General features: G+C 47.1%; 16 protein-coding genes and 1 non-coding gene across 17 annotated transcripts; 8 read left to right on the plus strand and 9 right to left on the minus strand.

Moving 5' to 3' along the window:
* Positions 1-40: 40 nt before the first annotated feature.
* On the minus strand, positions 41-2,210 carry J056_000248 (Eukaryotic peptide chain release factor GTP-binding subunit; the record flags this gene model as incomplete). Its single annotated transcript, XM_009267646.1, has 2 exons — positions 41-2,117; positions 2,167-2,210. The coding sequence occupies 2 exons, from the start codon at positions 2,208-2,210 to the stop codon at positions 41-43; spliced, it is 2,121 nt and encodes a 706-aa protein (XP_009265921.1).
* Positions 2,211-2,318: 108 nt separating this feature from the next.
* J056_000249 (DNA2-like helicase) lies at positions 2,319-8,176 on the minus strand (the record flags this gene model as incomplete). Its single annotated transcript, XM_009267647.1, has 13 exons — positions 2,319-3,027; positions 3,072-5,514; positions 5,562-5,646; positions 5,692-5,925; positions 6,056-6,148; positions 6,200-6,360; positions 6,411-6,463; positions 6,511-6,641; positions 6,710-7,490; positions 7,537-7,727; positions 7,770-7,872; positions 7,921-7,998; positions 8,043-8,176. The coding sequence occupies 13 exons, from the start codon at positions 8,174-8,176 to the stop codon at positions 2,319-2,321; spliced, it is 5,196 nt and encodes a 1,731-aa protein (XP_009265922.1).
* A 78-nt stretch (positions 8,177-8,254) lies between these two features.
* J056_000250 (NADH dehydrogenase 1 beta subcomplex subunit 9) lies at positions 8,255-8,849 on the minus strand (the record flags this gene model as incomplete). Its single annotated transcript, XM_009267648.1, has 5 exons — positions 8,255-8,326; positions 8,378-8,393; positions 8,488-8,515; positions 8,570-8,762; positions 8,814-8,849. The coding sequence occupies 5 exons, from the start codon at positions 8,847-8,849 to the stop codon at positions 8,255-8,257; spliced, it is 345 nt and encodes a 114-aa protein (XP_009265923.1).
* Positions 8,850-9,115: 266 nt separating this feature from the next.
* Positions 9,116-10,038, plus strand: J056_000251 (Heat shock factor protein 4; the record flags this gene model as incomplete). Its single annotated transcript, XM_009267649.1, has 5 exons — positions 9,116-9,249; positions 9,300-9,450; positions 9,503-9,541; positions 9,585-9,610; positions 9,657-10,038. 5 exons carry the CDS (start codon positions 9,116-9,118, stop codon positions 10,036-10,038), a joined length of 732 nt encoding a protein of 243 aa, XP_009265924.1.
* A 208-nt stretch (positions 10,039-10,246) lies between these two features.
* Positions 10,247-12,395, minus strand: J056_000252 (uncharacterized protein; the record flags this gene model as incomplete). The annotated part of the gene is made up of 4 exons (XM_009267650.1): positions 10,247-10,987; positions 11,031-11,102; positions 11,148-11,279; positions 11,328-12,395. 4 exons carry the CDS (start codon positions 12,393-12,395, stop codon positions 10,247-10,249), a joined length of 2,013 nt encoding a protein of 670 aa, XP_009265925.1.
* A 267-nt stretch (positions 12,396-12,662) lies between these two features.
* J056_000253 (Aldehyde dehydrogenase, dimeric NADP-preferring) lies at positions 12,663-14,555 on the minus strand (the record flags this gene model as incomplete). Its single annotated transcript, XM_009267651.1, has 3 exons — positions 12,663-13,382; positions 13,431-14,210; positions 14,514-14,555. The coding sequence occupies 3 exons, from the start codon at positions 14,553-14,555 to the stop codon at positions 12,663-12,665; spliced, it is 1,542 nt and encodes a 513-aa protein (XP_009265926.1).
* Positions 14,556-15,293: 738 nt separating this feature from the next.
* On the plus strand, positions 15,294-15,367 carry J056_004870. Its single transcript has one exon. It is a non-coding gene; the product is annotated as a tRNA-Asn (tRNA).
* Positions 15,368-15,692: 325 nt separating this feature from the next.
* Positions 15,693-16,659, plus strand: J056_000255 (uncharacterized protein; the record flags this gene model as incomplete). Its single annotated transcript, XM_009267653.1, has 4 exons — positions 15,693-16,005; positions 16,049-16,246; positions 16,294-16,475; positions 16,522-16,659. 4 exons carry the CDS (start codon positions 15,693-15,695, stop codon positions 16,657-16,659), a joined length of 831 nt encoding a protein of 276 aa, XP_009265928.1.
* A 145-nt stretch (positions 16,660-16,804) lies between these two features.
* Positions 16,805-17,717, plus strand: J056_000256 (putative proteasome subunit alpha type-2; the record flags this gene model as incomplete). The annotated part of the gene is made up of 3 exons (XM_009267654.1): positions 16,805-16,850; positions 16,944-17,012; positions 17,062-17,717. 3 exons carry the CDS (start codon positions 16,805-16,807, stop codon positions 17,715-17,717), a joined length of 771 nt encoding a protein of 256 aa, XP_009265929.1.
* A 47-nt stretch (positions 17,718-17,764) lies between these two features.
* On the plus strand, positions 17,765-20,315 carry J056_000257 (Neuroblastoma-amplified sequence; the record flags this gene model as incomplete). The annotated part of the gene is made up of 2 exons (XM_009267655.1): positions 17,765-19,265; positions 19,315-20,315. The coding sequence occupies 2 exons, from the start codon at positions 17,765-17,767 to the stop codon at positions 20,313-20,315; spliced, it is 2,502 nt and encodes an 833-aa protein (XP_009265930.1).
* Positions 20,316-20,390: 75 nt separating this feature from the next.
* Positions 20,391-21,341, plus strand: J056_000258 (uncharacterized protein; the record flags this gene model as incomplete). Its single annotated transcript, XM_009267656.1, has 3 exons — positions 20,391-20,689; positions 20,743-20,809; positions 20,862-21,341. 3 exons carry the CDS (start codon positions 20,391-20,393, stop codon positions 21,339-21,341), a joined length of 846 nt encoding a protein of 281 aa, XP_009265931.1.
* Positions 21,342-21,369: 28 nt separating this feature from the next.
* J056_000259 (uncharacterized protein) lies at positions 21,370-21,961 on the minus strand (the record flags this gene model as incomplete). Its single annotated transcript, XM_009267657.1, has 2 exons — positions 21,370-21,772; positions 21,828-21,961. The coding sequence occupies 2 exons, from the start codon at positions 21,959-21,961 to the stop codon at positions 21,370-21,372; spliced, it is 537 nt and encodes a 178-aa protein (XP_009265932.1).
* Positions 21,962-22,027: 66 nt separating this feature from the next.
* On the minus strand, positions 22,028-23,228 carry J056_000260 (putative S-acyltransferase; the record flags this gene model as incomplete). Its single annotated transcript, XM_009267658.1, has 4 exons — positions 22,028-22,095; positions 22,149-22,308; positions 22,365-23,112; positions 23,170-23,228. 4 exons carry the CDS (start codon positions 23,226-23,228, stop codon positions 22,028-22,030), a joined length of 1,035 nt encoding a protein of 344 aa, XP_009265933.1.
* Positions 23,229-23,260: 32 nt separating this feature from the next.
* On the plus strand, positions 23,261-23,653 carry J056_000261 (uncharacterized protein; the record flags this gene model as incomplete). The annotated part of the gene is made up of 2 exons (XM_009267659.1): positions 23,261-23,560; positions 23,609-23,653. The coding sequence occupies 2 exons, from the start codon at positions 23,261-23,263 to the stop codon at positions 23,651-23,653; spliced, it is 345 nt and encodes a 114-aa protein (XP_009265934.1).
* A 66-nt stretch (positions 23,654-23,719) lies between these two features.
* J056_000262 (uncharacterized protein) lies at positions 23,720-24,754 on the minus strand (the record flags this gene model as incomplete). The annotated part of the gene is made up of 1 exon (XM_009267660.1): positions 23,720-24,754. One exon carries the CDS (start codon positions 24,752-24,754, stop codon positions 23,720-23,722), a length of 1,035 nt encoding a protein of 344 aa, XP_009265935.1.
* Positions 24,755-24,824: 70 nt separating this feature from the next.
* On the plus strand, positions 24,825-25,085 carry J056_000263 (Cytochrome c oxidase assembly factor 5; the record flags this gene model as incomplete). Its single annotated transcript, XM_009267661.1, has 2 exons — positions 24,825-24,986; positions 25,038-25,085. 2 exons carry the CDS (start codon positions 24,825-24,827, stop codon positions 25,083-25,085), a joined length of 210 nt encoding a protein of 69 aa, XP_009265936.1.
* Positions 25,086-25,113: 28 nt separating this feature from the next.
* J056_000264 (GPN-loop GTPase 3-like protein) lies at positions 25,114-25,909 on the minus strand (the record flags this gene model as incomplete). Its single annotated transcript, XM_009267662.1, has 2 exons — positions 25,114-25,149; positions 25,199-25,909. The coding sequence occupies 2 exons, from the start codon at positions 25,907-25,909 to the stop codon at positions 25,114-25,116; spliced, it is 747 nt and encodes a 248-aa protein (XP_009265937.1).
* Positions 25,910-26,061: the final 152 nt, after the last annotated feature.

Here is a 26,061-nt window from a genome sequence, read left to right on the forward strand (position 1 = left end):
AGTATAATGAATAATGAAATGCATTCCAAGTAAAGGAAAACTACTTATTTACAGACAATTGTTGAACACCTGTTGAAACATCCGCCAACTCTCCACTCTCAGTCTTCTCAATCAATTTGGTTATCTTACCAATAGCTACCGTTTTACCTTCATCTCTCAACGTGAATCTACCCAATTGTGGATAATCGTTGAAACTCTCCACACAAACTGAGCCAGTTGATTCTAACAATGCAACAACTTTCTGTCCTTTCTTTGCGAATTGTGGTGCCTTCTTCGATTTTCTGCCCGTCTTCTTATCATAGTAGTGCAACAACTCTGATAAATGTACCTCTTCTGCCAATGTGTGACAGTGCATCATAGCTGAGTAACCAGCGCAAATAATATTCTTATGATCAAGAATTGCCAATTGAGCTTCAAATTGTTTGACTGTCTTGACTGGTTTTCTTGGATCTGTCAACACGAATCCAACTTGCACATTCTCATCATCAACACCTCTCAACTTGAGTGTAACATTGTCACCACATAGTGCTATTTGAATTGGCTCATCGAGTTCATCTTCAATTGTCATCACTTCAACTTGATCTTTGTTTGGCATAAGCGTTAACTTATCTCCACATTTCAGTGTACCAGATTCAATTTTACCAACAACCATTGTACCCATATCCTTATACTTTTCACTAATTGGCATCATCAATGGTGCACTGTAATTTCTATCAACCAATGGCATTGAATCCAAGAATGGAATAAGAGCAGGTGAGTCACACCACTCTGCTTCAGGTTTTGAAACTTTATCCTTGATGTTATCTCCTGAGTATGCAGACACTGGAATGTAAGTTACATCAGTCTTCAAGCTGAACCCAGATCCCTTCAAGAACGGATTGAGCTTAGACACTATGTCATCATATCTTGCCTTATCCCATTGCACAGTTGGTTCATCCATCTTGTTGATAACGACAATAATCTTCTGAACACCTGCAGTCTTAGCAAGAACGACGTGCTCTCTAGTTTGACCACCCTTTTCGAACCCAGTTTCAAATTCACCCTTTCTGGCGGAAATAACCAAAACAGCGACATCAGCTTGAGCAGCGCCTGAAATCATTGATGGAACGTAACCCTTGTGTCCTGGTGCATCCAAAATTGTATATCTTCTCTTCTCAGTCTCGAAAAATGCTCTACCAACTTCAACAGTCTTACCCTTTTCTCTTTCCTGAGGAGTTGAGTCCAATGCCCAACTCAAATACCACGACTCTCTACCAGCTTCTTTAGCATCCCTCTCATACTTTTCCAGTGTACGCTTGTCGACCATACCAGTTAAGTGTAACAATTGACCGCCCATTGTTGACTTTCCAGCGTCGACGTGACCACAAAACACAACGTTAAGATGTTGTTTTGGCTGTACACCATCTGCACCGAAAAGATCCTTGAGTGTGTCTGCATCAGCTGCTGCCTTTGACTCTTTGACAATAGTGTCAGTCTTGCTTTGCGCCGCTTGGAGTGCAGACTTGGACATTGGTGTGTTTGCTCCGCTTACTGCATTTGAATCTGAGTTATCGGTCGATTTTGCAGAAGCCCTAGATGAAGCGGCTGCAGGTGAAGGCGTTGGCGCTGGAGAAAGATCCTTTTTCTCAGTAACTGATGGAGCTGGGGCTGGCTTTTCTGGTGCAGCTGCAGGTGCAGGTGCTGCTGCTTCCTTCTTCTCCGAAGTCGCTGGAGCTGCTGCAGGCTTTGGTTTTGAGCCACCCATGCTAATTGACATAGATTTCGCAGGTGTTTCTGACTTGCGTTCCAATAATTCCTTTGCGGATGGTTTGGCAGGACCACCGCCGCCGAGTGAGAGTGATACTGGAGGGCTCTTCGTTGCACCAGAGCCTGACATCATCTCCATTTGCTCCTTTGCTGATAATCTAGCTGGCTGTTGAGGCTGTTGAGGTTCCTGCTGTGGTGGAGCGAATTGGGGTACAGCTGCTGGATATCCGCCGTATCCTTGCTGTGGATAGTATTGCTGATCGTATGGATATCCACCTCCGTATGGATAGCCCTGTGCAAATTGCTGGTCTGCCTGCTGTTGCTGTTGCTGCTGTGCTTGAGGAGGAGCAGCCCATGAAGGGACGAAACCACTACAGAGACGTCAGAAAAAGCCTCATATATACCATGAAATCCACCCACGAAGCTGAAGGGTTAAAATTGAACGATCTCGCGTTTGGGTTCATTTGGAGATGAGTGTACGCTGCACAAAATTGATTAGCCAAATTATTCTGTAAACTTTAATATCAATGGCTTATGCTTGTACAACAAATAAATATTTCTTAATCAAACTATCAAATCGCTTCACGGAGTAAATCCTGGTTGATCGACAGCGTAGCTCCGCTGTCTTCTTCTTTCTTGATTTTCTTATTTTCTTTGTAAGGCGACTGATTGATGGTCTGCCTTCTCTTCAGGGGTTTGTCAGGCGTGTCAGAGCGTGATTGCATTACGTTTGATTGCGAACTGTGATGCGAACTGTTCGAAACTGATAAAGCCGGCTTCTTTGGCGAAGACGAGGGAGTATCACAAACCCCTGCATCAGATGGTACATTCACCATCCATCCTTTCTTCTTTACTAGCTTGACGAACTCGTCCAGCTTTTTCGATAGTGCGATAGTGGAAGCTGAACCAACGACGATCAACTTGCAACGAGCACGGGTGAGCGATACGTTAATTCTCCTCCAGTCGTTCAGCAAATCACCTATCTGATTCTTCGTGTTTGATCGACAAAGTGAGACTATAATGCAATCCTTATCTCTTCCTTGAGATCTATCAGCAGTCAGTAATTCAACAGTCTTGTGTTTCTGTAGTCTGCTTTGTAGGTGGTATATCTGCTTGCGATAGAAGCTTATAATGCCAATCTGGTTTTCCGATACACCAAGCCTCAATAATCCTTCAGCAATTTTAGTCACAATTGCAGCTTCGCCAATATTTTGGACTAAATCACCATCGACAGTTTCTCTAGCTGGAATTTCATCTGTATTGACGAACACAACGCGATTTCTGCGTCTTTATTAGAAATTTGCATAACACTAAACACAACGCACTCTGGGTTAATAATACGCGTAAACCAATGACTATCCTCTTTCATCTTGAAAGCGCTCGTCAGATTCAGCTTCTGCATTGCAACTGAGCCATTGCCACAGACAAGCTTCTTATCGTACACCAGCTCATTCGATAGATACATGATATCCTCCGCCATACGATACTGGTGAGCAAGATGAACAACCGATTCCGGATGATGTTCACATAGCCTCCTGAACAAGCTAATGTCCAATCCGTTCTTCTTGGCGAATTCACTTCTAACGAGTGGAGGTAATTGGTAGTGATCGCCAACCAAGATAAACTTATCTGAGAATCGAATGGGACCTAAGCAAACTGGTAGCGTAATTTGTGATGCCTCATCGACAATGCAGTAGTCAAAATGACGCTTAGTAAAAAGAGGATGGTTGATACCTAAACAAGTAGTAGCGACCACTTGAGGATTCAAGAATAATCTATCAAGCTCTTCTATCGATTGCGTGCGTTCATCAACAGTTCGAACAAATTTCAACACGTCCTCGTGTATTTTGCTTCTCTGGCCCAGACGCAACACCTCAATTCCAGAAGTGTCTAACTTTCTGAGAATGGTGTCGACCGCAGAATGAGTGTAACTTGCTAGCAAGACGCTTTTACCACGCTTGACTAATTCTTTGATTGTTGTAGCCACAGTCGTCGTCTTCCCTGTACCGGGCATTCCCAGTATAAGAGCGTATTCATTAGTGTTGATAACGCGTTGGACTGCACTTCTCTGATCATCATTCAATCCGTCATAAGCCTTACTGTGCTGGTCACTGGGGATATGCTCATCGCTGTACGTAGGTTTCTTGAGATCGACTATCAGTTCTCGCCGACGTGGATTGGTGGTTGGGTAGAACATACTTGCCAGTGAATCACGTACAGCAGCTATACCAGTCCCAAGTTCATCCTTATCAAGTCTGTAGCAGCCAGTCGAAGGTGTATTGAGGTCTGAGCGACGTTCGAATACTGAGCTGTTTAGTGGCGTGTTCAATCCCACGGTGATACTCTCACCGGTGAGCGAGAGAACAAAACCTTTTCCAATGGCGACAATGTCAGGCTCGATTGAGATAACGACCGCATCATTGACAACAATTTGGGAATGAGGGAGCTTCGCGAATTGCACTTTGGAGAATTCGTAGATATAGGCTGTTCTGTAAGACGTTACGGGAGCATCTTGTGCTTGCAAGGAGTTTGTTGATGTGTCAGTAATCTTCATACCACCGAAGCACATGCCTTTCCTCTCACGCTCGTCACTATTTAACGTCCACAGATGCTTCCTAAACTTGATGCTGTCGGCTTCCTCAATGCTAATGAGCTCCTCCCATGCTCTGAAGAATTCTGTTTGTTGTACGGTGAGAGAACCTGCCTTTTTCTCCACTAGCTCATGTATATCACATTCGGTTGGGTTCGGAGGTCCTTCTAAAGCCTTTTTGTAAAGCATGCACGCATCTGCGACAAAGCAACGAGGACAGGCGTGTTTATTGTCAATAGTAGGCGGAAGAATGCTATCCTCGATATCAGGCAAACCAGAAACATTTTCACCCTTGAATTTCTTGAGAAACTTGCTCGGCTCTTTTATGGACATATGGTGGGCTAAAATGTTGCGCTTGATCATCAAACCTCTCAACTCAACTCGCATTGGTGTTATCCTCTTGATGGAATTATCGGTGGTGTACCACAGCAAACCAGAGGGAATGACTGACTCGTAACGTTCTGCTATCATCATGCTATAAAGCATAGTTTGCGCTCTGTGCTCAATACCTATAGTTGATTTGCCTGTCTTGATCTCGAGCGGCATCACAATATCGTTAACCATTCCTTGCGATTTTAGATTGAGTGATCCTCGTATTGTTGCATCTACTTTACCCTTCAGGCCATACTTTGGAGACCAGATATCCTCCTCCATGGCGCACAAAGAGCTGATTGCGAGAGTTGGTGTATCTTTACGACCAGCGCGAGCATCGTAAATTTCTGCTTCATCTTTGGGAATATCACCGAAGTAAGTCTGTCCAAAGTTATACAGTTTCTGGAGTTTCTCGTTGCATTCTTCAAACGACGCGTTATAATCTAAGTCACTCTCCCATAGATCCGCGAGGTAAATCTTCAAAACTGAATACAGGTTATTCCTGACGTTCTTTTCTGCGAAGTTGCCACCATCACTTAAGCAGCGTTGAACTACCTCGTGGATGATATTCCCGTACACTAGTGCCTTGCTTTTTTGTTCACCGACCGTTCGAATACGCTCAGATATCAGAGCTTTGCGAGAGCAGAAAGCTGTATCGGCGACTTTAGTGACAGATATGAGAATATCGGGATGAAGAATAAACAAATTTTCCTTCGCTGTGACATATACAGTCCTATCGACAGAAAGTGGTTCTTTATTACTAGAGACATTGATGTCAAAGTCGCCGATAACATGAACTTTGTCGTCTGAAAGCGCGTCAGTAGTTGCTGTAGCTGTATCAGCTCTCACCGACCAATCGCAACGTGAGACTCAACCCAATCGTCGCAAAGAATGACCAAGACAAGATCGCTAGACTTTGCACGCCTGCATTTGAGCAGCTGGGGTGGGAATCAGCTGGGTGCGATTAAAACCACGCCACCCACCTTCTGCAACCGATTGTTATCAGAACGCGCCTCGGTCACGTCCAAAACTCTGAGCCTCTCGAAACCAGGCTTTGATCTACGCGTAGGAACGCGAGGAATTGTAGAGATGTTGTCGTCTTCGTCGTCGTAGTCGCTAAATTGCCATGTCTCTGCGTCTTGGAGCAGTTCATTCAATTGCGGTTGTGCATTGTCAGTTGTAATGGCATTGGCCGCGTCAATATTCTCAAGATCCTCCTGATTGAGATTTAGATCCGAGTAAATTGAGGACTCTGCGCTTATCATGGCATAGGTGGATAAGGAGACTAATAAATGAATTTAAGGAATATTTGTACATAATTGAGCAAACCTAATGGCGCTGAGCTACCTTTGGTTGCCAAGGGTACATCTTTGGTGCTGTTGTGTTATACGTGGTGAAAGCACCTCTAGTACCAGTGAGATTTTCGATATGGTTCTCAGCCTGGGAAGTAATTGGGCGTTAGAAATGAATTCTGCGTTGTTCGCCACTCACAGGTCTCCAGTGCTCCGTTTGGGCTGTGATCTTCTTCACAACTTCATCCTCATGAGGGGCGTTGAGTCTGGTGTGGTGAAGCCACGCGTGCCATTCAGATGGAACTTGTGAGGCGTTCTCCAGTGGTGAAGATTGGGCATAGCGAACCCAGCGTTGGCGCCCTTAGAGGACAAGTGAGTACAAGTGAGCACACGCATAGGAATCCACTCACAAGCCGCTTCTGGCATTTCCTTTTCAAGGTTCTCAAAGTATTTGTTACCGAATCTGAGCCAGAGTCAGCCAGCGCTCAATTCACCGAAAGCTGCACCCACTTATCCGTACCAGCCAGTCTGCCTGCCTTTACATCGACCGATTCGTTGAGCTGCGTCCATGCATCCCTCAATCCAACTCTGTACCAGTTGCGCAGGTGTCTGTATAACGATTGTCCTGACATTGATGATGGCTGTATCGAATATAGGGCAATGTATAAATTTGTACACAAAACAACTATTCCCAGTCTTTCAGGCTCACATTCCCCGCTTCTGATACTCTCTTCCCTTTTCCAGCGCCCCACACTTCCTCGCTTATCCGCCGCTCCACCTCCTCTGCTATGGCCATGCATCCAGTCAGCCCAGGGCTCTCAATACCAAAGCAGCTAATCATTCCTGGTGTATTCTCTGCATCGTGTATTATCTCAAAATCTGAAAATTGGTTGCTGCTTGGCGGGTACCGCTTCACCCTCAACCCAGCTTGATCGGGTGAAAACCCATTTGGATCGACGCCTGGAAGATACTTCTGTACAGCATCTATCACTTTACCCATATTCTTTTCAGATGGCTTCAAGTGCTCCTTCCAGTAGTCTATTTCCGTTGATTCCGGCAGGTGCTCGACATCCGGGCCAAATTTCACACTAGTACCATCAAGACCCAGAGTGAGATGCGTACCTAGACCAGCTAACGAGGGCTCTGGACATGGATAAAGCAGATGCGACACATTACTCACCCCAGGACCCTTGTACTGGAACCAGCTGCCTTTCGCATACCACAATGTGCGCTGTTCAGCTTGAGGTAGGACCATATTTAGCATTGTGTGGGCATTCAGTCCGGCGCAGTTAATGACGCTCCTCGCTAACAACGCATCTGTCCTATCCGAGCCTTCTGTCAGCATCTGCACCACATACCCACGATCGTCTCCTTCTCCCTTGCGACTTGCGCTGTCAATGTTATGTGGGTCAATTCTCACCACGTTAGTTCCGTAGACAAGTTCACAGGACTCCGTCTCGCCGATGTCCTTCTCGAATGAGTCCATCAGGCTGTTTGTTTTGGTTAGATCTGAATACATCATGATACGCTTCCCACCCATGTGAGTCTATTATACCAGTCTCTGGACTGTACAAAGCTGAAGTGATTGTCCTGGACAAGTCTGGCTCGTATTTGAGCGCTTCCTCGCCGCTGATAAGCTGTGTAGGTACATTGACCTTCTCTGACTGGGTGTGTGCGTGCAGATTACGCAGGTATTGAGACTGGGATTGTGACGTGCCAATCACTAGCTTCTCTCGTTAGCTTGAATTGTCCATCTAAAAACCACACACCTTCCCCGTTTTCTTGTGATCGATTTTGTGGCTTCTGCAGCGGTCGTAGAGCAGCTTGCGTCCTCGCACACACAGCTGTGTCTTGAGCGAGCTCTGTGGGTAGCTGTACATATGTAAGATACCAAAGATGATCCTAAACGTCGTCATTTACTAGATACCGGCGTGGATGACTTCAGAATTGCGCGAACTTGTCTCCTCGCCAGCTCTCTCGTGTCTTTCGATGAGATAGCTGGAAATGGTTTTAGAAATACTCGCATTCAACGCAAAACCCACGTCGATCGCGTTGGAAATCTCTCGGCAAGTTTCTGGGCCACCGCGAGTCCAACGACACCACCACCAATGATAAGATGATCTATCGCAAGCTCTGGTGGCTTATAAGGGAAGAGCTTCTTGAGAGTGCTGGCCATTGTCACAAAGCAAGAGATAAGCGTAGACTGTTATTGGGAACTAAAGAGAAATTAATAAAATGTCTACAAATTACTAGCTCATGTGATTATCTTGTCCGCCTTGAGGGTGTCCAACACTTGCTGCTTCTCCTCGGTTGAGAACATTGGAGGCTAGGCGTCGTTAGCTGGGCTGCAGCGTGCGTGCAATATATCTCAACATACTGGAGCATTACGTTCACTGTTGAGAAGCGGTGTCGTCAGCATCCATGTGTATTGAAAGCAGCAGGAGCAGCAACAACAGCACTACTCCCACCACAACCAGCCAAACTCACACTTTACTACCGCCTGGCATCAGCACAGCTACAATTCGTACTCGTCAGCGTGCAATCCACATTCTCCACACGTGCAACCCACGGATATATGGATCTGGGTGCTTGCGGTTAGCCAATCTCTCCTCAAAGTGCTCAAGCACTTTAGCCAACTGGCGTGGATTCGTGATATTTCTGTTAGCTTCGAATTTAGCTCTGATTTCAATTGCGTAGTCTCTCCAGAGATCGCGGCGGATGTACCAATCCAATCCCTGCTTGAGGTAGCGCTTGTAGAGCGACTAAGTTGCAGGTAGTTAGAACATGTACCTCTATACACCACGTGCACGCACCTTGACGTAGATCCTATGGCTTGCTGAAAATGACATGAGCTCTTGGACGTTCAGAGTGTGGAAGGAGAGTTGGTAAAAAGGACCAAATTGAGATATTCGAATAGAGATCTACATCCGCCTCACCGTTCCAGCCTTTTTGATACATTCCATCTCTCATTCTATAGAGATACCGTCAAATCGCGAAATCAGCGGACCCGTCCCAAGTCTCAGCCCGCGAGCAACTTAAATGAATCAATGAAAACAAGCAAAACGCCCATTCGAGGTTTTCTTCTATGATCAACTTGTCATTCTTCACCTTCCATATGCCAAATCCACTCAATCCACACGACAGAGCAGTCAACAAGGTCCTCAGGACTATTAACGAGTGCAATAATCTCTATCTTAATCCCTGCAACTCTGCATATCGATCAGGCGAGTTCTTGCCCCGACTTTGGTGGTTTGTTTCATTCGCGTGTATGTTACACAATCCCATAACATCACCTACAGCATTCTCAACGAGCCCGGCTTGACACACGTTATATCATGGGCTGACGACGGAATGTCATTTCTTCTCTCGAATAAACACGCTTTCGAGAAACACGTCCTTCCGCATATCTACAAGGCTACTAAAGTGGCCAGCTTCTACAGACAGCTCAGGGTGAGTGCAAGTTGTATGTCTGCTTTATTCAAGTTGCTCACATTTTCTCCAGCTGTATGGTTTCAAGCGGCTGGGCTCGCTGCAGGATGAGGTGTGTACTATCTTTTTCACAGCCATAAACTGACACAGTCAAGGCCACCACCTTTGAGCATCGAGCATTGTAAGCACGTCACTCTGAATAGCTTCAACCTAAAGCGCACCACAAGCACACGCTACACCACAGTCAGTAACCTCTACAATGTCGAGCGTCTTGACTTTTTGTCTCGCAACAAAAAACAAGGCGAATTAGACAGCAACCACCCAGGTAAGTCGAGTGATATGGAAAACAAAGCAGAAGCAATCACAAACACAAACACATTTGCACCTCCCCACCTCTCTTACATTTCTGCCACTGACGCTACGATATTCATGAGCAGAGTGAATATTAGGGGCTATGCCGTACCATGCCAACCATTGATACTATCTACACCAATCTCAACCTTACAAACAATGGTACATGCTCCAATTCCCAGAGGCGTTTCAGCTCAAATGCCCATTCTCAGAGATGACTACGAACCAGAGCAAGACAGTCACTCCAATTCAATCTAAAACTTCACAATCATATCAACAGCACACTTCTTGATACCCTTCTTGTGCGTAATGAATGCAAAATGTATTGTCCAGTATTTCGTTAATTAAAATGAGTGGACCAGATGAATATAAATATGATTGATTCCATAGTATACCTGGCATATTAGAATAAAGCCTTAACGTGCTTTGGGTAAGAAAATTTTCTATAACGAGAGTTTGTGGGGATCTACTCTTCGTGATGATCTGAGATGTTGTCGTTTGACATAAGTCTCTGACGGCTTGCATTCCCTGCTTCCTGTTGACCATTGAGACTGGCGTAAGTTGGTGGCAATTCAGATTGTTGATGTGCGTTGTGCTCTGAAGTCAAAGGTCCACCGTCTAAGTGCTGCATTATATCATCCTGATTTGAAACAGCAAATTGAGGTTGTCTTGACTTGATCATTGGCTCGGCGTCAGGATCTGAAGTGTCTATACCGCCGTAAGCTGCATCTGTAGGATCAGACCCTGAGTGGTGTGAGCGTGAAGATGGCGGCATTCCCCTCGAGTTGTTGGAACTGACTGCTCTACCTCCCGTCGCAGCACCACCGGCCGCAGCTGCAACGCCCGCGTTGTGAGCTGCTTCGTGACCTTCCTGTTCTGTTATAGGGTTAAGACCAGCTTCCCTGAATTTAGACACTGCTGCATTGTTTGAACCGCTGGAGTTTTGCGATTGAGCCATACCAGCAGCTGGTACAGCGAATGGACCACCCGAATGACTATCGAATGAATCAAACGCAGTGGAGTGATGAGGTGATGTTGCTTCCTCAGCTTCATCTCTTGTCATCGGTAAGATAGGACCACCTGGACGTTGTGACATGTTATTCGATGATCCACCGTAAAATGGTGTTGGTTGGTCTGATGGTCCAGCTGAGCTATCCTCGTTGCCTCTATCAGGCGAAAAAATAGCATCACCCATGTTTGGCTCCATCTGACTTGTGTTAGAGTATTAAAAGAGATGTAATGTTACCAACCTGGTTTTTCTTTTTGCGTCTGATCATGAAGACTGCTAATGCAATTAGTGCAAGAACAATAGCACCACCGACCTAATCGCAATCAGCTTAAGTCATGTCAAAAGGATGGATACTCACCGCTCCACCAACGGCACCACCAATCGTACCGGCATTAGTACTGTCGCTACTATCGGCCTGAACGGGAACGCCTGACCAGCTAACAGTAACAGTGGTGGCAGAACCTTGTTCATCAGTCGAGGTAGAGAGGATCTATGATCTAGTCAGAAAATTTTCGCTCAAGCCAAGTCGACTACGAACAGGTGTAGAAGATGTCGATAGCGAGGAAGAAGAAGAAGACGGAGAGGAAGAGGAAGAATCGGAAGAGTTGGAAGAACTAGAGGGAGTCGTGTCAGTCGTGCTATCATAGACGGGGGTGGAGGTGGAGGTAGAAGTGGGTGAGGATGACGATGTACTTGAGCTCGTACTCGAAGTCCATGGAGCATAATCCGAGCTCGTACTCGTGCTACTCGAAGTCCAAGGAGCATAGTCTGAGCTCGAGCTAGTGCTACTCGAAGTCCAAGGAGCATAAGTCGAGCTCGAACTAGTGCTACTTGAAGTCCAAGGAGCATAAGTCGAGCTCGAACTTGTCCCTGTACTCGAAGTAGGCGCATCAGAGGAGCTCGTACTTGTCCTTGTACTAGAAGAGTCAGTACTGGAAGTACTGGAGCTCGTGGACGACGTATTCGGAGCGCTGGAAGTACTTGTGTCAGAGGATTGGGCAGGATAGGTGGTAGAGGTAGAGGAAGGAGCAACTGACGTTTGTGAGCTGGATGAAGAGTCTGGCTGTGAGCTTGAGGATGGGTTTGAGCTGGATGAGCTGGAGGTGGGGCTGCTTGATGAGCTGCTGCTGCTGTTGCTACTGCTGCTGCTACTCGAGCCCGGATTTGTGGAAGAGCTGGGGCTTGAGGAGCTTGTACTAGAGCTAGAATCTTGGCTGGAGCTAGAGCTGCTGCTAGAGCTCGTCGGACTGGAGGAGCTGCTGCTAGTGGGGCTGGAGCTGGAGCTAGAGCTGCTGCTGCTATTGCTACTGCTACTGCTACTGCTACTGCTATTGCTACTGCTAGTGGTGGGGGATGAGCTAGATGAGCTTGAACCGTCTGAACTGGAGCTGGAGCTAGTCGGGGATGAGCTAGATGAGCTTGAGCCATCTGAACTAGAGCTGGAGCTAGTCGGGGATGAGCTCGAGTCTGAGCTGGAGCTACCGGAACTGGATGAGGTTGGAGATGAACTGGAGCTGGAGCTGCTGCCTGAGCCCGAGCCCGATGTGCTGCTCTGTGTTGGTGAAGACGCGGAGCTAGAAGCATCGCCCGTTGCAGTTGAAGACATTTACGTGTTTTACGCGGCTGTTTTGCCTTACAGAGTTATTTATATTTGTAGGTTGTTGGGTGTGGTGGTAAACGTAGAAGCTGTGCACGGAATCGATCAAATTGGATTTATGTGGATTTCAAGTAGAATCACGCAGCTCAAACTGTAATATGAAATCAGTCATTATCCACCACTCGATCGAGATCCACCTCCTTGGCCGCTTCTAGAACTGCGCCCTTTTACCCCCGTCTATTAGCACATCAACAAGATCGATTTCATGTACAAAATCTATAATTTTCCATATCTCTTGGCTATATATGCTGCTACTCCCACTACTGCCGTCGCTTTAACTCCTGTTCTCGCTAATTTGCCTATCCCGGCGAACATGGACTCGTGACCCGGTTTGGCAAAGTCAATTGGCTTGCGAAGCGCCTTGGTCAGGTATTTCAGCTTCTTTTCGCTGTATGGTGGGTATCTCTTGGTGTAAAGGAACTCCAACCATGTCTTGCTTCTTAATATAGCTCTCTCATACGTAAACACATCAAAAGTGCGTTTGCCGTGGTAACTACCGTGTCCTGCTCCTCCTACTCCTCCGAATGGCAGTTCCTCTGTACCTACTTGAATAAGTGCATCATTTTGGACAGCAGACCCTGAAAGCGTGCCTTGGAAGATTTTCTCGCGAACCTGATCACTTTGCGTGTAGACATACAGCGCCAGTGGGTGGTCGCGGCTCCTGATGAAGTTCACAGCTGCATCCATTGATGGTACCGTCACGATCGGCAGGATTGGTGCGAATAGTTCATCCTTCATCAATGCGTCATCTGCTTTGACGTTTTTGACAATTGAAAGGGCCACGAACCTATCTGAAGCATCACTATCACCACCGATAACAATGTCACCCTTTGTGTCCTTAAGGAGACCTGTTACTCGTCCAAAGTGGCGGTCGTTGATGATACGTCCGAAAGATTTTGAGTTGCGAATACCCTCAGGGTAGAATTGCTTATAAACCTAGATGAATGTCAGTCTTTCATCGTGACTTTGGTCTGTCTGTCTTACTCTTTTAAAGCCTTCAACCAATCTCTCTTGCATGTCAGGTGTGCAGAGAACATAGTCTGGCGCTACACACGTCTGACCAGCGTTTGTTGCCTTGGCCCATAACAGTCGTTGAGTAATGACATCCAAATTCGCATCATCTGCCACCACTGCTGGTGATTTACCACCGAGCTCGAGAGTGGTTGGAGTCAAGTGCTCAGCCGCAGCGTGTTGCACAATCCTACCCACGGTACCATTACCTGTGTACAAAATATGACCGAATCTCTGCTTCAAGAGGGCTGTTGTTTCAGGGACGGCACCGTTGACAACGCGAACAACCTTTGGATCAAGGTACTTGTGAAGGAGGTAGGTGAGAGTAGCTGAAAAGTTCTCTGAAAGCTCCGACGTCTTGATCATTACAGGCGATCCACTCGCGATAGCTCCAATTACAGGTTCGATTGTAAGAAGTAAGGGGTAGTTCCATGGTGATATCACGCATGCAACACCTTTGCTTTCTCTCCTGACTTGAGGGCCGAGCATGTTGGTAGGGAATTTTGCAGAGACGCTTTGAGGAGCTGCCCACTTGTGAACATTGTGCACAGCGCCGATACAGCTGTTTATGCAGTTGAAAATCTCAGTCATGTAGGCTTCTTGTCTACGCTTGCCCAAATCAGCCTCGAGAGCTTCCTGAATCATGTCAGAGTTCTCTTCGAACATGTAGGCCAAGTTCTTGAGTGTCTCAACACGCTTCTTAATGTCGACCGTGTAGCCTTCTCTGAAAGACTTTTCAAGTTCGTCATGAATCTGGCAGCGAGTTAGTTGTATTGTCAAGTGCGCCCTGGCTAGATTCTCTGGCCGACGAAAAAGGCAACCGACTGGCTATGATCGATGATGAAATGAGTAACCCTAACCCCAATTAAGCATTGACACGCGGACGTGCGGGGGTTGATCAGAAATCTATAAACGGGCAGAAAAAGCGGAGATATATGAAAGTGTTCTTCTAGACCCTCTAGCTCCGATCGAAGAAGACCAATTTCCAGGGTTGTCGGCTGCTTTCGCATGGAGCTAACGAGGCACAGGAATGAGCCAGAGGAGAACAGAGCTCACCTTTACAATATCTGGAATAGAAGTGTACTCTAATTTTGTCATGATGATGATGGTCGAGCGAGTTAACGGAGCTTTTAGGACGATGACGAAAAGTCTCATTTCGGCAAAACTAAAACTAAAATCCAAATTAATAAAGGGATTTCAGGGCCAAAATTAAATCGTAATAGTAAGCAACGTAAATCTCATTTGAATTGTCTTCCTATTGATCTGCTTTACCGGATTCAGATGATGGATTTCAAAGCATTTCAGTCGGCAGAGTGGATACGAGGGTGATTTAAAGATGAAGACACGCTTGCATGAATACTGAGGTGTTCTATATCAATCAAATTGCAAAAATCCCATCAGTCTTGGTTCAATAGTTGTACAATGCGAACTGTCCCAATTTAAGTAGAATGATCCATTTGAATCTTGCATTATCATCATCCGATCACGCTTAGTTATATTCACTGGGATTTTATTTTTGCCTTATTTCGCTGCTCTTCGCATCCTCAATTATATTACGTAAACCGAAGGTAAAGTTCACACTCGACACTCGACATTACATTAAGATACATGAAGAAATTGTAGAATTACAGATGATGATGACGAGATCTGAATATATTATTAAGACGATACATGATTAAACTGCGTCCATCAATACTTCTTAAAGCATGAGAAGTCAAAGGGGTTGCTAAGTTTAATGTAAGCTTTTCTTGAGCTTGGAAAATAACAAAGGTAAATCGTAATTTTAGCTGAGAACATTTTAAGAATCTAACTTAAAAGATATTAAGATTTATCAGATCTCCGATGGCGCAATTGGCTAGCGCGTCCGACTGTTAATCGGGAGGTTGGTGGTTCGAGCCCACCTCGGAGAGATATACTTTTGCCATTCATTTGACAAATTTTTAATCTTTCATTATTTTTTCTTTCTAGTTTGGCAGGATGTAATTGTAGCGACTAACGTTATAGAATTATTGAAAGTACTACCCTTACCTGCCAGAAGTACTTCGAGGATACAAGGCCACGCAGCTGCAACCTGCGCTTAATATAGTTGAAATGATGTAAATACGAATGGAATCATTACACCTATTTACCTATTGCTCCTCCAGCCACCGCAAAAACCTAATCTCGATGACGTCATTGAGCTATCCAATCCAATTAATCAGGTGAACGTTCCTCCATCTAAACAATCAAGTCGAAATGTCGCGCAATCTGTCTACTCCAATCTCGCTCGCCGATGGCGCTAAGCATCCTATTCTCGGACTTGGAACGTATTTGCTCAAAGACTCGAGTGCTATCAGCAGTGCAATCAAAAATGGCTACCGCTGCCTAGATACAGCGTGCTATTATCGCAACCACAGTGCATTTGGCGCCGGTGTGCATGACTCTGGTGTCCCACGCTCAGAACTGTTTCTCATCACTAAGGTCGATCCGTGGACAGGTGCGATCAACAACGCGAGAACATCTATTCTCAAGTCTCTCACTGAAGCGAAGCTAGATTACTGGGATCTAGGTGGGTTAGGTGTGCTCTTAAAGTCACGCTAAACATCAGACAGTGCTCATTCACTCACCTGAATCTGGCTCTAAGATTCGCATGAAAGCCTACGAGGAGCTGTCTACGTTGGTGGACGAGGGTAAAATTCGTTCTTTGGGTGTCTCAAATTATGGAAAACACCACATTAACGAGCTGTTGGCTTCAAATCCACGTCACAAGCCTGTCGTCAACCAAATCGAAATACACCCCTTCCATGCTCGTAGGTGGGATAGATGTTTGCGTGTTTACGTGCTGATCTGTATTCAGAACAGGAGTTGGCAGATTACTGCAAGAGCAAGGGTATACTGGTGCAGGGGTACTGTCCACTTGCTAGGAAGTACCACTTGAAAGATGCCACTCTTAACTCAGTTGCCGAGAAGTACCATACAACCGCGGCGAATGTCATGTTAGGGTGGTCTATTGCAAAGGGCTACGTGCCATTACCAAAGGTGCGCTAGTATATGGTATTAATTCGCTTCTAATCACCCCAAATAGTCTGGTAACGTTGATAGACAAAATGAGAACGCCAAATCGATCAATATCAACATCTCAAGCGAGGATGTCAATACTTTGGACGGCCTTGACGCTCAATCTTCAGCAGACAGCCAATGGACTGTGCAAAACGGACCTTGAATTCTCACTTGCTGCTGACGTACTCAAGTCACTTTGATAAAATGTATGAGATTAGTGTAATGATAAATTGGAATGTATTTTGGCCATATGCTCATCTTAATTTCTCAAGCCACAACAATAATATCTTTGATTACGTACCTTCAACATGTCAGATTCGTACAGTTTCTCGCTCACAACATTTTCTCCTTCAGGTGTGTGTATAACTGTGGCTGAAAGTTCTTGAGGAAATACAAACCCACTGGTGGCTGCAAGTTTCGATCGACACCCAGCTAACACGTTTGAAGGACAACTGAAGCAAGTAGATCATGCATTGGCTGCAGTAGCGCAAGGTACAACGAGTTTAGGTGTAAAAGGTGTGTAGCTCGTAGTTTCGTACTCTCGCCCGCTCACTTACAATTACAGCCTCAAATGGAGTCGTAATCGCAACGGAGAAGAAGCAGCCAAGTCCATTGGTTGACGATAGCATGCTTGAAAAAGTGGCCCTGATTTGTCCAACGATTGGATGCGTTTACTCTGGAATGGGACCAGATTTCCGTCAGTTAGTCACTGCAGCTAGGAAATCAGCTCAGGCTTATTGGAAAATGTTCAACGAATACCCGCCTACACGCGTGATGGTTGGTGAAATAGCTTCAATTATGCAAGGAGCTACGCAGAAGGGTGGTATGAGACCGTATGGTTGTTCATTGCTCGTTGCTGGTTATGATAAGACACGCGGCTCGTCGCTTTACCAAGTGGATCCATCTGGATCTTATTGGGCGTGGAAAGCATCGGCGATGGGTAAGAATATGGTCAACGCCAAAACATTCTTAGAGAAGAGATACAATGAAGACATTTCGCTTGAGGACGCTATACACACGTCGCTACTGACTCTCAAAGAAGGCTTTGAAGGTCAGATGACAGAGAAGACTGTCGATATTGGTATTATACACATTCCAAGCGAGTGGGATACCAAGAATCCACCTGAAGCTTTGGCCGGTGACAAAGCGGGCCATTTGCCTGGAATGCCGGCATTTAGAAAATTGAGTGAAGAAGAAATTAAAGACCACCTCACATTGTAATTGAATTTAATGTTCCATTTCTCACAATCACATTCACAATCACTGCCATGGACGCGGAGGCTATCCACTCGCAGAAGAAGCTCATTGAAGCGCTCAACGGCGACGGCAGCGAGGCAGGGCAGATATTACATCTAGCCAGCAGCATCGGTGACGTTGCCTGGCTCAAGTCTTTAGCTCTCAGTGTCGTGTGCTTCTCATTCGAAGTGCAAACGGCGATCGTCGATGAAGCTATTGCAAAAATCGACGGAGACCACGAATTGCAAGAAAGGCGCTATAGGCTGGACACATACACTCTACTTACGTCTTCGTCGCAAATAGACGAGGACGAGGACGACGATCCTTGGAAGGATGACGAGGATGTAGAAACAGCGGAGGAACAACGGCAACCGCTAGATTTGTCTCGTTTTCTACTATCGCCAGTGCAACACACCTCCCTTGAATTAGCTGCGAGAGGTGAAATTGCCAGACTTAATACATTCATCGATAGATATCCCAGCATACTCAGCGATAGCCGGTATGCAATCTTAGAAGCCATACCTGTCAGTATACCTCCAACAGGATACCTCAATATCCTACCATCGGACGAGAGCACGTCGAATTGGTACATATCCCGCGCAATCAAAATGGATGCTGTTGGCAGACAACTCGACAATGCACTGTCGCTAATTCAGCATGGCGCAGCACGTGGTGTGCTGGGGCTGGATAGGATTGGAGAAGATCTTGTACTTCTACTCAAAATGGCAGAGTGCAATCACAACGTAGGGTTACTAGAATTCCAGGAAATGTCCTATGAGGACTCAGTAAAAGCATACCTGGCTGGAAGCAGTCCTCAGGATTTTCCAACAAGGATCAAGAATGCACTTCTGCCCTATCTTTACGTTCTGGAGTCGCGGAATGAAAGACAAACAGGAGTAACCGATACCGAACTCCACGAGAGATTGCTTATCAATATTATACTCGCCGTTGAAATGGATTCGGTTTTGAGCTTGATAGAAGCTAGCAGACCTGATTTGAGTATTAGCGAGAGGGTGATTAAGGACGACAAACTACTGGTTGCAATATCTCTAACTCTGCTCTATACAACAACACGCACTGACATTATCGACACTATTCAAAGAGTCTTCGAATGTATGCCTGCTTGGGAAGGTGGTTTGAGTTGCAGGGTGAGAGATGTCACAGATTTCACGAATGAAGGTCGTGCAGAGGTCGTACAAAGATTCAAGGCTCTCGATGTATCACAACTTGGCTCACTTCTCGATCATTTAGACATACACATTGAATCGATGGAGATCTTGGCTAGATGGTCAATCAACGTAACCCTATCGAGAATCGAGTTGTGTGATTACGAACAACAACTGACATGGGCGAGGATGTTGACGCGTAGAAGCGTGGGTACTTTAGGAGAAAATATCGAGAGTGGATCAGAATGGGAAGCGTTGCTAGATGACATGGTCAAGCTGTCGAACAGTGATGATGGCAGAGCGCTTGGGCTGTTAGAGCGGGATATTGTCGTTAGGATTTTCTTTAGTGGTCTACTGAATTCTGCGAGTGGGTTTGCATCTTGATGGTACAAAATGTGTTTCTAACAGAAGCATAGAATTTGAACTAGCCAGAGAGCTCCTGTCTTCTCCAGACTCATTGCTGTCATCTCTTGATAGAAATTTAGTGAACGAAATAGTGTTGGAAACATCCCAAGAATTCTTCGATAATGCGACAGACGGAAATATCAATTACGGATACATGAGGCTATCTAAGGAAGTTTTAGAAGTAGGTGCTCAGAATGCACGTGATGTTAACTCTCGCAAAGAGTTTATACTTGCAACATCGAGACTCTGCTCATTCAACCTGGTAAACGTTCAAGGTGTTTACATAACACCGCTCGAAGTCAGACTGGAGGGTGATAAGTTGGTGTTTATTGACCAGTTGTTGAGTACACACAGGGATGCGTATCAGCATCCCGCCAGAATTATGGCGCTGGCTGAAGGTCTCGACAGCAGTCTGAAAGACAACACCAAACGTCAAGTGGAGGTTTTAGGGAGGGTAATAGATGCTGCTATCAGATATGAAGACTATGAGCAAGCTTTTAGCGTTACGCAGACTGACGATTACCAACAAAAGCTGACGTTCGGTGAAGACGAAGAAGACAGACGATGGGTGTCATTCTACAAACTGGGCGTGGAGATCAGATGGTCGTCAGTCTCTAACAGGCTGGATTGTTTGGCTCAAGCTATGCGGTTGTGTCCTCATCGGAGACTGCATGATGTTTTATCAAAGTGGAAAGAATTGGAAGAGAGCAAAGATAGGATAGTACCAATGGAGAAGAAGGAGGGAACGGTGAAAGATGCAAGTGGGGTACTCGCCTCGATTGTTCGCCCAACGACAATCGAAACACAAACACGTCATTTGCTATCAGGTGGGTTGAGAAGATTGAAGAGTGTATCAGCAGGATCGCCGGGTGTTTCGTCGCAAGGGATGTCATCATCAAGCAATTCGCAGAGCCATTCTCAACCACAAGCCCATCCACACCAAACATTTGGTCTGGGGTTGGAGGAGAAGTTAACGCGCGGAGTGGGTTGGCTGATCGGGGCAGAAGAGTAGGCGCAGCTTTGTAGAAAAGATAAAGAAATGTATTTTAAGATTGAAATCGATATCTAAGCGCCCGTTCCAACACCCATGTCTGGACTTGTGCGACAGCTACTCAGGAATAACAGGAGAAATATAAATTTACGAGAATTCCACTCGACTCGTCGGCGATGTAGCGGGTGGAGTGAAAGTAAGGAGAACAAGGATGTCATACCATCGACGAACCCACCGCAGCCACCACTCTCAACGACGCCGACGCTTGACTTTTTCAAGGACCTCGGCAAAGCAGACAGAGTGTATCATCCATTTGATACGTACAAGTTTGTGACTACGTTGCAAGCGTATGCATACTCGAGGCGTGTCTCTGAGATAATAATGGTAGCGACGAGGTGAGTGGACTGTGTATCGAACACAAGCATTAGTAATCCACAGCACCGAACAGGACTCTGCTCATCCAACACGCCTTGATAGCCAGGAGCTCTCTAATGACGAGAGAAGATCTCGAGAATGTGGGTGTGGATGATACGAAACTGGATAAACCGTCTCACAGCGCGTATTTAGTCAAGCTACCTCTTCCAGGCAGCGCTCACGGAGCTGCGTGTGGAGCTCAGCATCAGAGGCCGTGCAGACGCGAGTGCGTTGCGGAGCCTGACGACGGCGCTCACACGCGAGGTGGATGGTTTGGAGCAGAAGATGAAGGAGGACGTCGGCGGATTGAAGGATGACATCGAGCTCGATATGAACAACCGCAAGGACGAGACACAGTCGGATGGAAAGGCGTTCGAAATAAATGTACAGTCGCTCAACAACAGAATCACAGTGGCCACGGGTGAGTTGAGGACTGAGGTTGAGAGGGATAAATGGGATACGACAATTCGTGTTGTCGGTGTTATTTTCTTCGAGGCTGTCTGCATCGTCGCCGCTGTGTTGCTATCGGATCCGGAAGATGTCCAGAAAAAGAAGCACAAGACTCGACTGCCTACAGCAGAGGAATTGGGGATCAGGGAGACTGAAGATGAAGTTCAACAGCGTGTGATATGATGATTACATTTCATTTTTACAGTGTGTTTCATGTGTTATCGGTGCGCTTTATATTCCCGCCATTGCCCTTGCTTCTGCCTCGGGCTCTGCCGCGCCCACGTCCTCGCCCGCTACTTTCCTGGGTCTGAATTGGCTCAGCAGACGCGTACTTGGATGTCTTTGAACCAATTCGGAGACTAGAAAGCTTGGATGTTAGCTCATCGTCGTCTGAGTGAGTGGTTGTGGGTGATTTCTGTGCTGCGTGACTACGCCTCTCAGTCTCATCACCAGCACTCAAACTCTTATCACCATCGCCACTGTCACTGCTATTCTTCTTGGGTGTGGGTGTCGCACTCCCCGATGCAGCTCTCAGCCGGCTCTGAGGCGGTCGATATCTCTCGACATCCTCGACTGGTCTAAACCCCGGCCTAATTTTGATCTGTTTCCTGACGCTGTTTTGAGTGCCACGATTAGCTGTGGGTCGTCGTCGTGGAAATATTCGCCCACCTTCCATCACTGCGTACACTCACCGGTATTTCCCTGCCGCCATCCTCACTATCGACAATACCAGCAACGGTGCTTGCGGGGCTTTTCTGGGGTGAGCTGGGTGAGCTAGGTGTGAGTGTGTTGGGTGAAGTCATTCAACTGAATTGTTGGAATTGGATGTAATACACGACGCGAACACAATACAAATCGCAACACAAACATCATTCTTCTTTCTTCCCGATTTGTTCCAGTAGCACTTGTTCGTTGAGCGTGTTTTGATGCTCGCCAACTGCCGTATGACTTTGTTAGATGGCGCTCAAAGGGTACAAAATTCTCACTCACAGAAAAGCCGCTCAAGATTCCTGTACCAGCCCAGATGCCATATTCTGTCATCCACTTTGAGCACCTGCTGGCCAACTCTGAGATATTCTACCGGCTCGAGATATTTGAGTGTGTTTTGTAGATGAGGATCCGAGGGGTTTTTGTGAGCCTGCTGCGTGAGCTAAAAGGGGTTGTAAGTGAGTATTGAATACGCTTTTCACGCTAATTCATACACACCCTCTCAAACGACCTTCGCCGCTCAATGTCGACACTCGAGTGCGAAACCAAGACACCGCGCATGACGGTGCAGAACAGGGCGGCAGCGACACCGCTAACGACGGTAGCCGCGAGAGCGGTGAGTGCCACGTCGAGTCTAATGTCGCGTACGGTGTGTGCAGTGTGTGCAGCGGTGCTAAACCGCCAGTATCCCAGCGCATAGCGAATGGCCCGCGCACCCACGGGGCCAGGAAAGTAAGCAGCGGGAGTATCCCAGAAAACAGAACGGACCCATGCATCGTGTCTACTGAGCTCGCGCACTTGGCGGAAATTGGTCAGCAGACTGGGGAGGATCGGTGCAGCACCAACCACACTCACGACGGGCATCAGCGCGCACGTGATGAGAAAGGAGGGCAGAGTGTCGCGCGCGATACACGCATCGAACCAGACACAATGGTGGTCGAACTGTGCGCGGTCGCGGCGGCATACGGAGCAGTGGCGCGTGCGCGGCGCCTTCACGCGTCCTCCGCACGCATCGCGGTGGCAGCGCCGCGCCTGTCCGTCGGCCAGACAGGGCGTGTAGCGAGAGTTGTAGACGGCGCAAGTGGGAGTGGGAGTGTCGCTCGAGTGGCCCGCACGCTTCAGCACCGTCGCGTAGTAGTGCCACAGGAGCGCGGCATAGAGGAGGTGGAACGCGCCGCCGTATACACATCGCTTGAGGTTTTGCAGTGTGGGTAGTATCTCGAGCATACAGATTCGGTATCCCTTTCTAACATGTCGGGCTAGTTAGATATACAGCACATGATGCACACAGTTACACACTCACACAGCCAACAGCGTCAGCAAGCACACCGAGCACTTGCCGAGTAGCCACGCACTTGGCATTGAAGCTGTTGAACGGTGACGTCGACGGCGCGATGAGTGCTAATAACACGACCATTGGCAGAGAGAAATTCGACATGGATCACTTGCGCCCAGTCATGCGCAGAGTATTGAATGCGTCACTCACCAACGCCAAATACCAAGACTTGGACAGCGACGCAACGGCAGCGATAGCGCATAAGATCAAGCAGCACATGCTGGAGCAGTCTGGCCAAGGTTTCAAATACATAGTCTTTGTAAACGCCTCCAAAAATAATAATCAGGGTCTCAGAGCGGATGCGAGCATGCATTGGGAGATGGATGCTGACGCCTTTGTACAAGATGTTTATCAGTCTGTGAGTTGTGGAGTTGAAATATTGAAAATGGCTGAGTGCGTCTTGCAGGAACATATCATTTGTATCTGCGTAGCATATGCGATTAGAATATGATGTTGATGTTTATTTGAGATATGAGATTTGATACGAGATATTACCATGATATTTCTTACGTCTGTGTTATTGTGTTTGGTCGCCCATCTCAGCCTCGCGCAACACGCCGTCCAACTTGGGATCGTTAGGCCACCACTCTGGGATACGAGCTTGGACATGCCAGTGAGGGTCGTTGCCGCTGTCGCCCCTAATGAACAGGCCATCTGGGGCACGCACGAGCATTTCCAATCTGAGGAGGGCGATACCGCTGATACTTCCATCGGGGTTGGGCAAGGTTCCGCAGAGTTTGCCCACCTGTTTCGGTGTTTTGAGGGATGGCAGTTGAGCGTAAATGTTAGTCATAGGTGGAGGTGTGGGAGTGTCTCCTTCATTCTGCCTCCGTTGCAGCGTGATTGGGAGAATGCGCTTTCTCACTACTCCCGTGTGCTGGGTGCGTATAGTAAGCTCCTGCCCCACGTAGCAGCCTTTGCGGAAGTTGACGCCGTTCATGTAGTCGATGTTGGACTCGAGCGGCAGGCTCTTTTCTGGCCATAGATCGTCTATGCCCTCGGGCACACCTAGGGAGTATCTCCTGCGGGAGTATTCGGGGTGTGTGGAGTGTGCAGAGTGTTCATCGCGTGCATCGCGTGCATCGCGTGACTCAGCAAGAATCCTTCGTCCCATTCCTGGCGCGCGAGGATCGATCATGGAAGCGATTGAAGCGATTTGGTGGTGCTCCTGCTCCTGTTCCTGCTCCTGTTCACCCACACCACCTTCATCCTTCCAATACACACCAACACCCTCTACGCCTTCCACCTTCACTTTGGAGCGCAGCTTGTATTTGTTGCACAGCGCCACGACGCCCGCACTGACTCGGCTATCGACATCGAGATAAAAACAATCCGCGCTAGTCGGGTAGATGAAGGTATCGTAGAGCATGCGGCCTGGCGGGCTGAGGATGGCAGCGTATCGCCCGCCGTCTTGCGGAGTAGGGATGGTTTGTGTACACAGTCCGTTGAGGAATTTGGCACTATCTCTACCATGCACGCTAATAACTGAGCGTGAGTGTAGCTGTAGCTGTAGCGACTTGAATAATTGCTGTGCGATTTGCGTTGCTTTCATATTCCTGTGATTCTGTGCTCGCGTCGTCCTTGACTGTCGGCGACTACGAACTACAAATCAAGATCAATCCATGGGCGCTTGTGGCAAACTCCGCTCTCAACTCGCAGAATGCCTTAGCAAGTCGGAGTGTCTGCAGAGCGGGAAATCGGCTCAGGAATGCCTCCGAGAAGACCAAGTGCCGCGCGAATGCCAGCAGCTGCGATTGGCGTTTATGGAATGCAAGCGTGATTTGGTGTGTATGATTTGCAGTGCAGTTACATAAATAGGCTTATACGTCGTTTAGCTCGATGCCAGGAAGCGGTTTAGAGGTGTTTCTGGGGGTGGCAATTAGACGGCTAGACGGCTAACCGGCTAAAAAACTAAAACTCCTCGCCAAAATCACCCTCATCAAGATCCTATTTGTATTATTAGTATTGAGGATTATTTGTAAACAGAACAACGCACGGCTGGCTCATTGGGCTCCTCATCCTCACCGAATTGGATCGAGTTGTCGATGTGCGAGAGGAGATTGTCAATGCTATCCTCATCTGTGACATCGAGTGGAATGAATTGGATCAAGTTGTGGTCTTCTATCAGACCGACTATAGCCTGGTTGAGGGAATGAAATTTTGGGTTAGTGTCTCGGTTGATTTCATCGAGAATGAGTGTAGGATCTGGGTCAAGATATCTCTCGAGATCCTTCTTCTTCCTGCCAGTGCTGATGACGCTCTCGGGTTCATTTCCCACCAAATCCATCTTAGTCATGACGTTTATATGCGGTACTTCTAAGTTGATCATTGCTGAAGTAGCGCTGAGGACCCCAGCGAAGAACTTGGAGCGATCATCCATGAACTGAGCCTCGAGGAGGTATGTCGCAGCCACCTTAACGTCGAGTTTGTGGAGGCTGTCGACCAGCATCTGCATGAGGGGAAAGTGGGTGTAGAGTTCAATCTGACCTGGGCAGTCAATAACCAAGTAATCATCCTCGTAAGTTCCTATTTGCTCTTCTAACCAGTCCAGATTCTGCATTAGATATTCAAAGCAGTAGATCAGAGCGCCATTCGGACCAAGGCTAAGCTCATCCATAACATCCTCCAGACTAATCAAATCGCGGATATCAATCTCAGGCTGCACATCGAAATTCTCAGCTGCAGGATCGAGATTGAATAGGTGCATTTTGCGATGGGTAGCATGGGCATGCTGGATTAGAGCTGAACTGAACGTCGATTTGCCCGCTCCCGCAGGACCAGAGACGAGTAGAGCGTATTTGCCCCTGTGTTGTATGAATTAGATATGTGGATGTTGATAACGCGTGTAGAAATTACATT

This window comes from Wallemia ichthyophaga (genome assembly GCF_000400465.1).
Source record: "Wallemia ichthyophaga EXF-994 unplaced genomic scaffold scaffold1, whole genome shotgun sequence".
Taxonomy (NCBI): Eukaryota; Fungi; Basidiomycota; class Wallemiomycetes; order Wallemiales; family Wallemiaceae; genus Wallemia; species Wallemia ichthyophaga.